Source organism: Frankliniella occidentalis, unplaced genomic scaffold (genome assembly GCF_000697945.3).
Source record: "Frankliniella occidentalis isolate FOCC.00 unplaced genomic scaffold, Focc_3.1 Scaffold144, whole genome shotgun sequence".
In the NCBI taxonomy this organism is placed as follows: Eukaryota; Metazoa; Arthropoda; class Insecta; order Thysanoptera; family Thripidae; genus Frankliniella; species Frankliniella occidentalis.
Genome location: NW_026267271.1, coordinates 646,346 through 658,405, shown reverse-complemented (window position 1 = coordinate 658,405; position 12,060 = coordinate 646,346). Strand labels below are relative to the sequence as shown.

At 40.9% G+C, this 12,060-nt stretch overlaps 2 protein-coding genes across 3 annotated transcripts; one reads left to right on the top strand and one right to left on the bottom strand.

The window, feature by feature from the left end:
- Positions 1–1,619: 1,619 nt before the first annotated feature.
- LOC113202502 (trehalase) lies at positions 1,620–8,262 on the bottom strand. Of its 2 annotated transcripts, none has more exons than XM_026416754.2 (2): positions 8,208–8,262; positions 1,620–6,678 (listed from the first exon to the last, which is right to left on the bottom strand). In XM_026416754.2, the coding sequence occupies exon 2, from the start codon at positions 6,526–6,528 to the stop codon at positions 4,585–4,587; it is 1,944 nt and encodes a 647-aa protein (XP_026272539.1). In that variant the 5' UTR covers positions 6,529–6,678; positions 8,208–8,262; the 3' UTR covers positions 1,620–4,584. The 2 variants fall into 2 exon arrangements, with proteins under 2 accessions (XP_026272539.1, XP_026272538.1); XM_026416753.2 differs by lacking the exon at positions 8,208–8,262 and adding an exon at positions 6,804–7,024.
- Positions 8,263–8,652: 390 nt separating this feature from the next.
- Positions 8,653–12,037, top strand: LOC113202501 (origin recognition complex subunit 3; the record flags this gene model as incomplete). The annotated part of the gene is given in 14 exon segments (XM_052270951.1): positions 8,653–8,905; positions 8,989–9,108; positions 9,180–9,291; positions 9,396–9,562; positions 9,639–9,901; positions 9,994–10,153; positions 10,245–10,358; positions 10,444–10,644; positions 10,723–10,839; positions 10,927–11,046; positions 11,136–11,363; positions 11,444–11,680; positions 11,766–11,885; positions 11,970–12,037. Coding segments are annotated over 14 exon segments (2,054 nt in total), but the record flags the coding sequence as incomplete, so codon positions are not given.
- Between the last annotated feature and the right edge of the window lie 23 nt (positions 12,038–12,060).

Here is a 12,060-nt window from a genome sequence, read left to right as displayed (position 1 = left end):
GGGGGGTCCTCCCCCTCCCCTCCCCCGCACGCCGCCGCCGCCTGGCCTCCGCGGGGCCAGCAGGACAGGGCCTTGAACCAGGCCGAGCAGCATAGGAGACAAGGTCCGATGGGGGCCGCGCTGGCCGGCCGGCCGGCAGGCACCGCCGCGGGCACCGCTGGCACCGCAGGCACACCGCCCAGGGCGTCGCCGCCGCCGCCGTCCCGCACTGCGTTCTGCGCCCATCAACTCTGTGCGAAAACAAGGCATTTTTTCCCTCGCCCCTCCTCCCACCCACCCGCCTCGCGACGCACCGTCAAGGTCCACGGGGCTCAAAACACCCACGCCGCGCTGCTCGGCCGACGGCCGCGCGGCCCCCGGGCCGACCGGCAGGCCAGCGGCGGGTAGAGCAGACCGGCAGGCAGCGACCGGGGAGAGAGAGAGAGCAACGACGCATAAGCCACCCTCCGCATGACCACCCTCGCGCTCGCTCTCGCTCTCGTGAGAGAGCGATGAGAGGCCGAGGCCGCCTCAATGTCACCCTCCACCCCCCCTTCGCGGCCGTATAATGACAGGTGGCTAACAGGCTAACCACTACCCCGCCCCGCTCCGCCCCGCCCGGCTATGCCTCGCGCTCGGCGCGTGCCGCCTTTGCTGGGCCGACGCGGTTAGCGGCCGGATGGTTGTGAACTGTTTGGAGCCTCACGTCACCTCGGGTCCAGCCGGCCGGCCAGCAGCGTCCCGCCCCGCCCCGCCGCCGCCGAGCTGCAAGGGAGCGCGAGCATCGCTCTCATAAACGCAGTCCAGCCACTCACGCCGCCAGCCGCCCATTCGTGTCCGCCTGCCTGGCTCTGCGGCGGCGACGGCGGGTTGGAGGGCGGCGGGAGGGAATTCCAATTCCGAAACGACTTGACTGGCGAGGCCCGGCGGCCCCGCTCGAAGGCGGTAGGTAGCTATACAGCACCTACACCAACCAGCCCGACGACGATCGGAGTGCAGCAGTAGCAGTAGCAGCAGAGGCCGTGGCCGGCAGAATCTGCTTGCCGCCCCCGGCTGTGCCCCGGGCCGGCGGGTCCGACCGGCCGCGGGCCGCCTCGGCCGCCGTCCATCCATCCAGGCTGAGAGTGGCAGTGGCACGGAGTGGTAATAAGGCTGCCTCTGCGACCTTGGGCCGTGTCGCTAGCGCAGAGCGGCGCACAGCGGCGCACAGCGGCGCACAGCGCAGCCCGCGGCGGCTTTGCCCACGGTTTTGCCCGCGCTTTGCCCGCGGCTCAGCTCGGCGGCCGCCTGGCTTGGCTTGGCCGGCCTGCCCAGTGCCCACTGTGCTGGGCAGAGCCCGGGCAGGGCACACAGGATGAGCGCACGGCACAGCCGGCACGGCACAGCCGGCGGCGAGGCGCGCACGGCATTGTTACCGCCCAAGTGCTCCTTCCGGATTGTGTAAGTTTGGTACAGTGACATGACGCGTTATCACACCATTCCACTCCACCTGACGAGCATGTACCGGGCGGAGCGGAGTACACACACAAACACACACGCTGATCCTCCGTCTCGGTCCTCCGACGGAGGCTGGCCATCGCAGTTGCCTGATAAGAAAATTTCCATCCAGGACGTAAGAAAGAAAGAAAAAAGGTCGCGTATAATTGAAAATATACATTTATTTCATAAATACCGCCTGTAACACCAATTTTAAAAGACAAGCCAGCAGGATTTCTAACTCTGCTGCAGCTTCAGAGAGCATGTAAAACAAATCAGTATACAATAAAAATTCTTTCCAGGGCAGTAAATGACAACCAACTTAAACTTTAACATAAAATTAAACTTTTCGTGTTACTGGGTGGCAAAGAGGAGGCAAATAGATACAGCAGCAATTAAGAAGAAACAGTAAAAAGTACTGCGCAATCTCAGGGGAAATGATACATTTCAGTAACAAAGCATAACAACTCTCTTTGGCACCATTACCTTAAATTAGTAAACATTTACACTTAAAATAGAAACTAGAAAGAGGGGGAAAACTTGGGTGCCTGCACCATTTTTTTCCACACTGTACACCTCAAAATAAAACAAGTTAACAATATAATCGCTGATTATGCATAATGAAGAATGTCTTTCTGAGCAGATACGATAAATAATAGAATCAAAGAAATACAAAGAAGTGTTGCTTTTGAGGCAAATGTCAAAGTTTTGGAAGGCGTAGCGTACCTCAGAAAATATACATGACTGAAATTATATGATCACATCATCAGAAGTCAAGAATGCAAGTCCCATTAAAAATTTTAAAATCATGAATATTCATAGAAAACATCACTGAAATTGAGTATAATGTTTAACATGTGCCTATGTTTCACATGAAATAGCAAGGAAATCAAGATTGGCAACAATAAACATAGAGGTGTATTGTCAGCACCAGTATGAGGTAATATTACCCAAATTCATTGATAATTCATTCTCAATACAGAAAAATACTTACATCAGTTGAGTGATTTGTGCAAGCCCAGGTTGAAAATAGGAAGATAAGACATCATTAAACACCCTGACTGGCTGACTAACTGTCTCTTCCTCAATTCAACTCAAACATCCCAATTTGTACTGGAATAATATCATTTACATCATAACATGGAATTGGAACACAAAAACTTTTCTGAATAGAAAATATCCTGCAAGGGCAATATTCTGCTAGGTGCCACTGGCTATTGCACACACATGCATATATGCTTTGTCAAACAATCTGAAACTACATCATTCAAACTGATGAACAGTGGTGTCAACCTCAATAAATATACATTTCCAATCAACAGAAGAAACACAAATAAATACCAGAATGAATTTCTGACACATAACATCTGCCCTCTTCTTTACAATAGGAGGGCCAATACCCTTAAAATCTTACAATATAAAAGGCAGTCTAGATTGTTTCCCTGGGAAAAGCACCAAGTACTTATTTCATATATTAGCCTTCCCTCTCAAGGTGAAGGTAAACAAATATTCAAGGAGTAAAAATTTAAATTCAATCTATTGGTGTCTTCATTACAACAATAACACTATCATTTGTCATTAGCACTGTCTCAGACAAAACAAAGTACATCAAAAGGGATTATTTACAAGGGAAGGTAATAAAAATTCAAGGAATCATAAAGATAAGACACTCATTTCATACACTTGCTGCCAGCCTAGTCTCTGTCTTTCTGACTAAACCTACTTTAAGCTTAGCTTGTATGCCAGTAACGTTAAAGTCATGAATACTGCATCAAAAATACACACTTCAAAGAAATCAACAACATATCCTTAAGAATCACATAAGCAATCAACACAAAGGTGATGACTATCAAACCTGCCCGGCTCCAAGCTGCCAGATTCATACAAAATACCACTTTACACACACACTATGGACAGCAACCAATGACTTGAACAGCCAGATTCACTAAGATCACCAAAAAATAATTAAAACTAACTGGGTAATTTTTGGTTGAGGTGATATGAGTCAAGCCATGACAGTGAAACAAGATAAAATTTTGTTCAAGGCATCATAGGAAGTGGTTTAATTAATTTTATGAAAATATTGTACTAGTTGTCAAGTTTTACTGATGTTTCCTTGAACATCAGACAAAAAACACACACACTGAAATATCACATAAATAGCCCAGTTGAGCCTTTCCTCCATTCTAACATCAGATGCACACACTTACACACATTTAACAGGCAAAATATAGTTACAATGTACCACCCACTCAAAAGGAAAAAAAAAATAGGGGAAACAGAAACTTTCACACAATTGAATTTTCATCACATGAAAAATGATTTCTACTTTTCCCAACGACAGAAGAGCTAGGGAAGGAAAATGAAACTTTGGTATAACAAAATTATAAAAGTTTAGTTTTATGTCTTGGTTGTGGCTGAATAATTAATATCGTTTGAAGAAGATACTAAGAGCCAGCGATGCATGGAAAGACTTATACCACTGCCTTGACATTATCTCTATATAAAAATATACCTATTAGATTAGAATATAGGTCATTAAAGAGGATTAGAAGTTTGCAAGGAGAGGCTGATCCAGAGTACTGTGATATGTGAAACATAAACCTATACTCTATCACAAATGCTGTAGAAAAGCTTCATAATTGTGAGGCACAGCATGTACATATTTAGATTTATAAAACTAGAAAATTTTACTTCAAGAAAATAAGGAGTTACAGTTGAAGTTCTCAAAACTAAGGATATCCTGGCCACTCTGGAAAAGCCGATCACAGCACTAACATGTTGTTTATAAATATAAATAAATCTTGCACTCCCGTAGTTTACCCTTGCATAACTCTAAACCTTTCATTTAAAAAAAACAACCTAAATTAACCAGAGAAAGGGGCTTTCTGACACAGCATTCTAATGTTCGTGACTAAAGAGCAAATACTGCATCTCAGGAGATAAGATCTACAGGGGACTAGTCAAGTAAATAATTTAATTTTTTCAGGTCTGCTCCTTAATATACATGCTAATATTAAAATGAAAGAAGTAAAAAGAAAACTAACAAAAAACCGGCTTTTGTGAGATTTCTTTTAAAAGGACAAATCAACCATAGTAATATCACTTCTCGTGTAGCTTACATCAACTTCAATCAAATGTCATGTCTCTTAGTTCCATGTACCCTCCAGTCAATTTAGGAAATAAAGCTTGCCTGTCAGGAGCATTACTGAATTGGTGCCTCTTTTTGTATACAGTGATTCCGACACACCCTGCAGCCAGTGTTACAAAGAATGCTAGGATGGCTGTAAGAACCTGACCAGCAACTGATATTGCAACAACAGCCCCAGCAGCTCCTGCTGATACGAGAGGATGTTCCTCTTCAAATCTTGATTTAACAGTCAAACGTTCCCCGTACTTCTGCAGCAGCTCCATAATGACTCCATTTGTCCATCCAAAGCCTAACTGAACTTCATACTCTCCTCCGCCACCACCACCTCCAAAAACAGTCGCATCATACTTTTCATACATGCCATGCGTATCATTATAGGCCTTATAATTAGATCTAACCCATTTTTCCGTTAGCTCATATGCTAAATCTTTGGCAGCTGGATCACCGGAATTGTCTAATGCAATAATCATAATATACTGCAGAGGGGGCCATGCATTGGGGTAGTCCCATTGTTCACCAGAATGCTCTAAAGTTGATGGGATTCCTCCAAGATTGACTGTGATACGGGTCTTCTCTAGATATTTAAGTACTTTGCCAACATAATCATCTCGCTTGGCAGGGTCAAAACATCCAGTCCAAAATGGTGATAAATTTGTGGGATAGAAATAATCTCTTTTCACCTCATTTAATATATCATAATCCAACCAGGCACCAACTTCCTCATGCCACAAAACTTTGTCAACTGCTTCAAGCCATTCTTTTGCAACCTCTTCATAATACAGGGCTTGGCTAGCATTATTAAGTCTTTTATGGAAGTCAGATAGAATTACAGCATTCCAATACATTATAGAATTTAAATCAACTGGCAGAATGTTGGTTGCCATGGTATTTGTCAAATTTCCTTTGTTTGTGCCATTTAAAATGAACCACCTACTAGAAAAATCCCAACCTGATTCAGCTCCAGCTTTGAGTTGCCTGTAGAAATTTTCCTTTTCACCTTCTGTCTGAAATATTTGTGCACTTTGAATATCTTCCCTGTAAGATTCAGGTCTAGGCCCGGAGGAGTAGTCTAAGAAACGAGCAAGTCTGTAGTGCTTTCCATCCTTTTCCACCGAAACAACATGTTTATCAATCCAAAACTTGAACTCTTTATCAAGGGTATCAATATTTGCTTTAACAAAATTCCAATCATTTGTAGCCTCTATATAACTCAAAACCATAGGTGTCAGTAATGGGGGTTGAGACCTTCTATTGTAGTAAACGCGCCCACCATTAGGAATAAGGCCAATTCTTTCAACAATGGATATAAAGTTACCAAGCATTCCACGCACAGTGTCATACATTTCTGAAAGAAGAAGACCCCTCACAATCCAGTAAGAATCCCAGTAGTAAAACTCACGGAAGCGGCCACCCGGAACAATCACTGGATTAGGTACATAAATGATGGAATAGTGGTCTTCATTGATTCGGACATCTTCCTTCATCTTGCGACCGAGAGACTTCCACAGATGATTTAAATCACCTGCCCACTCTTGAAATGCAGGGTCACTGATGTTTTTCAGAAATCCAGGACTTTGCTTCCAATCAGAGGGATCCCAAAACTCAAATTCACTTCCTGGTGGATCAAAGGTTTCATTCACAAACCTCTCTAAATCAAGTCTTGAAGGATTATCATGAGATCTTGACATCATATCTTCAAACAGTCGGAGAGTTTCATTCTGGGTGAATTTCATCTTCATGTCAACAAAAGTTTTGGAATCATGATACAGAGATGCCATCTGTATGGTATGCAGCAATTTACCATAACAATAAATATTACTATCACAGGGTGGAGGAAGAACTTCCTTTGAACTATCTGCACTTCCACTGTGCATCATCATAGCTGCCATAACACACAACACCATGAATATGACTTGAGCCATTGTAAGAATGAAATGAGTCAACACAATCACTTATCACTGCACTGGTAGATGTTTTCAATCAGGAAGCAAAGTTCTGAACACTTTTTCACTTCCTATTCTTCCATGAAGAAATTCATGCACGTTCGAAGATCTTCCCTCTTCAGTAGCATCCTGCAAAAAAGAATAAAAAAATAAGTAACATTCAAATTGTAAAGTGCTAACTACGTACATGCAAGGTAATATTGAGGAAAAAAATAAAGTGGAATTTCTAACTAAAAATTTAAAAAATTACTGACCATAGGTAATATAATTATTAAAACTGGAGAGAATCACTGAGTTGCCAGTTAACCAATCTTGACTTTTGTTCACACACATTTTCAAATGATGACAGAAAAATAATGGGGGTAAAATGGAACTACAAATAAAAACCACAGTAGCCTAGTCTGACCAGGACAGAGCACCACAGCAGTGCTGTTGAAGGTGCCTGTGCACAGACTGAAGCGGGAGAGGGAGGGACACAGTAGCCAGCTGAGCTTGTAGAAGAGAGGGGGAAGCAGAGAGAGAGAGAGAGGATATAGAGTAAGAGAAAAGTGGGGGGAAAGGGCATAGTGGAAGTGGGGGAAGACCACTCAGTGGAGGGAGTAGATGGGACACACTAAATGATGGAACTGTAGGTATTTAAATACAGACAGTTTATGCAAAAACTTAAAGTATCACCGTTCAGGGAAATGTACTCATGACAATTGGAGAAACAAATCAAGTAAATTAATCAAATATTCAGAGTGAGTTGAGAACTGTTCTGCCATGTAGCCTTCATCTATTTTGGTCCTGGCACAGAGAAAAACTCTGCTCCTTTCAGTTAACAATGTGTGAGCAGCTAGCCATTCAGCACTCTCTTACTTCATACCCACTCTAAAACAGCTTGCTGACAATAAATAAAATGAGAGTAATTTGAAGCAGAGTTGAGAATAGTTGAGCTTTGGACTGCTTCAAAACTAGCAGTAATTTCCTTCTATGATACAACCCAGGACAGAATTAATCTAAAATGAGGTCTGAGCCCTTAAAACTGAAAATTGGCAATAAGCCAGAGGAAGGGACAGTAGATTTGGAGCCCTAGAACAAAGCAAACCTTTGTAATTTTACTTGAAAAAAAGAAAAAAGAAATATTCATTAAAATTTGAAGAGTTTCATGAAACATAGAACATTTTGCGGTAAATTAGAAGTTTAACATTTAATTCTTTTGGAAAATCTTTCTCACAATATTAATTATTTATGGAAGATATCAAAGTTGTCTAAGAGTCAAAGGATTGCAAATAATTTGAGAGAAAGTTTCTTCAAGAACAGGCCCCTGTTACAGTTCAGTGAGCACAAAATGTTACGTGAAGGGCAAACATGACAACTGAGCAGGCTACTCTGAGAACAAATAATCATCAAAACCAGTGAAACTGGCAGTTGGAAAATGTGATCAAAATAAATGATTTGCGTGACCAATTATCACTTTGAACTTAATAATTGTTAATGGCAGTTAGCAGAGGAAAAATTTCACAAAGGATGTGCATGTACACCTGGACCCTGATTGTGAAAATGGTGAAAGAACTAACCCACTTAAGAAACAAACTCCCGAAAACTTTGTGTGAATGTGCAGCAATCTGAGATTTAGATCTAACAGAAATTCGTAAGACATCCGATCTTGTACTAACCTTTGAGAAACACTCCACCTCTGGGGCTATGGAGATATCAAAGCGGGCCCTGAAATTATAGAAAGGAAGACAGTTAATAATTACGCAAGAGCAAAGACCCTCGAGGATAGCTTGACCTTAATATAACACATCACCAAATACAAGTTCCATTTAATGACAATTCATCATTCTCAATTAAACACTTGCCTTTTCTCAGGTCGGAGGAGTCATCTTCACTTTCAAAGTGTTCAACACGAACACGACCCACGAACAAACTACGCTACGCCACCGAAGCAGCTGTACAGTCGTGGAAAATCAAAACACTGCATGAATGGTGCGAAAGTTGTCGAAGGTAGATTGCCGGAAATGACTATGTGTTATTTAGGTACAAAAATTCTTTTGCAACAAAAATAACACCGGATTCAAACCGCCGCACTTGCAATTTCTAGATAATTTTAAGGAATAATCTGCCTTGGGGGAGGTCAGGTCTGGAGACATGACGTCAACCGTCTTTGCTTCTGCTAGAAGTGGCGGGAGCGGGAAAAGTTGCGAGCCGACCCGACAGTTCAACATCTCTGAACAACTTCTTTATGCTTCTGTAAGCATTTGTTTGAGAAAGGAGAAGGTTTAAATTTTAGATTACTCGTTTGATCCGCTTGGACGTCAAAATCGTATAAGATAAAATTTCCACTATGGATTCAACTATGTCTGTATCAAAAGTACTGTACCGTAAATGTCAGGTTATGTTTATTATTATTTACTGTTTATCTCCTTGCCCATCTTAAAACAAACTTTATTTCAGGGGTGTTTTGCTTTCAAAAGAAAAAAGAAAAATCAAGGACCTTCTTCTGCTCGATTTTCTGGACAATTATGGTATAAAGCATACAGGAAAAGTTTGGCATCCTGTGAAGAATTGTTAAGTGTAAGCACAGCAATGGTTTTTTGGTTCATACGTAGTTCCTCTTCTTATAATTTTTCTGTTGATTTTTGTAGATTTTGGAAAATCAAATTTTTGATGAGGTTTTTGGAGGTTTAATTGATTATATTAATGCTTGCACCTCCGTCAAAATTCATTATGAAATACCAGCTGCAACTCTTCTCACTGGTATGCATTTATTATAGTTTAAAATACCTTGAACTTAATGTGTGCAGTATTTGCTCATCTATAACGTAATGACTATAATCGCAATAAATTTGTGTTTGCTGCAGGTGTCAACATGCCTGATCACTCTTCACTTTTCGCAACTCTCTCCAAGAAAATAGTTTGTGACTGCTCGCCACATGTAGCTACTCTGTGGTCCAGAGACTGCTCTTCTCTCAAAGCTTCTGTGGAGAGGATGTGCTCACAATTTATGCTAGTTCCCTCCAGTGAGGAGGTAAGGAAAATTTTTATCAAAATTTGGCCTTAAATTCTTTTTTTGAAGTGTTTTTGATGTTAATCCCTCTATACAGGCTGATGATCCTTCTTGTGATGATGAAGAAGATGGAGGACCAGATTCACAAGATAAGAAAAAAATTCAGCGATGGAATTGCAATTTGAAATACCTTGTGTCTTGGTACTCAAATTTCCAAGTCCATACTTCCCCTAAAAAGAAAAAGAAGGGTAACAAAGCAGCTCCAAAATCTGGAGGTGATGCCAAACCACTTATTGTTATTTTACCAGATTTTGAAAGTTTTTCACCGAGAGTGCTACAAGAATTTATTCTGCTTCTAAAGTGAGAAATAATTGATTATTCTAGGTTGTATTTTGCATTTCTTTAGAAATCAAAAGTCATTATCAACTAATGATACTGTTATTTTATTTAAGGGGTTATCAGCCAAAACTGCCATTTGTACTCGTTTTGGGTGTGGCAACAGCTGTGTCTGCAGTTCATAGATCACTTCCTTACCATGTGTCATCTTCCCTCCGAATGAAAGTGTTCCACTCTCAACCCTCCCTTGCCTATTTAAATGAAGTCTTAGAAAAAGTAAGATTTTGTTCAACACCATGAGCCGCATACAAATCTCTTCATTTTTCTTGGAATATTAATTATTATTATTATAATTGCTGTTTTTCAGGTTTTATTTTTGCCTAATAGACCATTTCACTTAGGAGGAAAAACTTTTAAGCTTCTGATGGATGTATTTTTGTTTCATGATTTTTCTGTGATGGGATTCATTCAAGGATACAAGGTTAATTCTCATTTCTTGCATTATTTAAATATCTAATAATTCAAGTACTTTAGTCCTCATCATATGCTTTCATATTATTTTGCAGTATTGTATGTCTCAGCACTTTTTTGATAAAGATTGGACTGCTCTTAGTTGTTTGCCAGAGGAATTACCCACTGCTGCAAAGCAGCTCACAAAAAGTGACATTGAATCTATTCGTAAACTGCCATCTGTGCGTAAACACATTGAATCGCTCAGTTCCAGAGCAGATCAAATAGCATGGTTAAAAGATGATAATTATGTCAAGGTATGTTTCCTATCTTCAACCTCAACATTTTAATTTTTTTAACCAAGTGATTGAAGTGACTGTTCTGAATATATCTAGGAGGAAACAGTTAAATTGCTGGAGGAACTTCACAAGTACATCGCGGAATTTTTTGCGTCCTTAAAATGTCTCAATCTCATGACTGCTGACCTTCCTGGAGCTCCTCTTGAAAAACATGTGAGCTGTATTTCGATTTATGTACTTTTATGATTCTTTACTAGAAGTCCCAAAACTCCTAAACTTATTGAGATTTGTGTGTTGCAGTTGAGATCTGTGTATGTTTTGGCATCGACCTGTGATATTGTAAAAAGCCAAGAGCTAAAGGACAGCATGAAATTGCTTTCCTTATTATCTAGTGATGAATTGGAGATAAAATTAAATGCGGTATGATCATACTGAAGTTTTAGTTCTTACATGATGTTGTCCGCATTATAAATTATTCACTCAATCGGTGTTTTGTTTTCATTTTTCAGATGCTCTGTATCCTTAATGAGGCAGTGGAAAATGGAGCAGAGAGACTGAAAGATGTTACCAATAAAATTGATGGATTCCTTCCAAGATTCAAGACATTGTGGTTGCCATCATCACCTTCTAAGTCTTTAAGGAGCCCATGCAAACGTCCTGCAAAAGGTGTCAAAAGTCCACTGCAAAGTCCCAGTAAAATCTTAACCAATATTAATAGCAGGTCTCAGTTTAGAGAGGTAAGACACATTTCATATCAATTTTTTTTACTCCATTGAAAAGTCTGTGGTTGCTGATGTAAGTATGTATTTGGTTTCAGAAACTCAAAGAAATGAAAGATGTATCATCCTATCTGTCTCCTTTTGAGAAGCTGCGGAACGAGGTGCTTGCATGTTTGCTAGAGAATTTATTCACAGCATTCCTTGCCCCACCTCAAACAAAACCACTGCATGAATTGCTTTTCTTTGATGACATACCTGCTGTGAAGTCATACATTGTTGGGTCTCAAAGACAGGCCATGCTGAGAGGCTTGAAAGATCCTCATTTCTATTTAGATGTAAGATATGTCAAATTTAACATTATATTAGATGTAATAAGTTAAGTTTATAGTAGCTACAATTCAAATTTTCTCCTCCCACCAGTGTGCATGCTGCAAATTGTCAGATCTTGGTGACATTCTTCCAAGTTTACCTGATGTCAGTATAGTATACAAGCTTCATTTAGAAAGTGGAAAACTCATCAATATGTTCGACTGGATGCAGGTAGTAATTGTGATTGCTTAATCTACTATATGATTTGTTAACATCTCCCGGTCGTGCAATTTTATGTGATTTAAATTGTTGCAGTCATTCCTCACCATAACAAATCCATCCACTAGTTTTGAAGAACAAACTGAAGTAGACCCTAAGCTACAGTATCCTTCACAATGCTTTTTCT

Bases quoted from the DNA above. Each gene is read 5' to 3' on its own strand.
- LOC113202502 (XM_026416754.2), bottom strand. From the start codon at position 6,528: ATGGCTCAAGTCATATTCATGGTGTTGTGTGTTATGGCAGCTATGATG.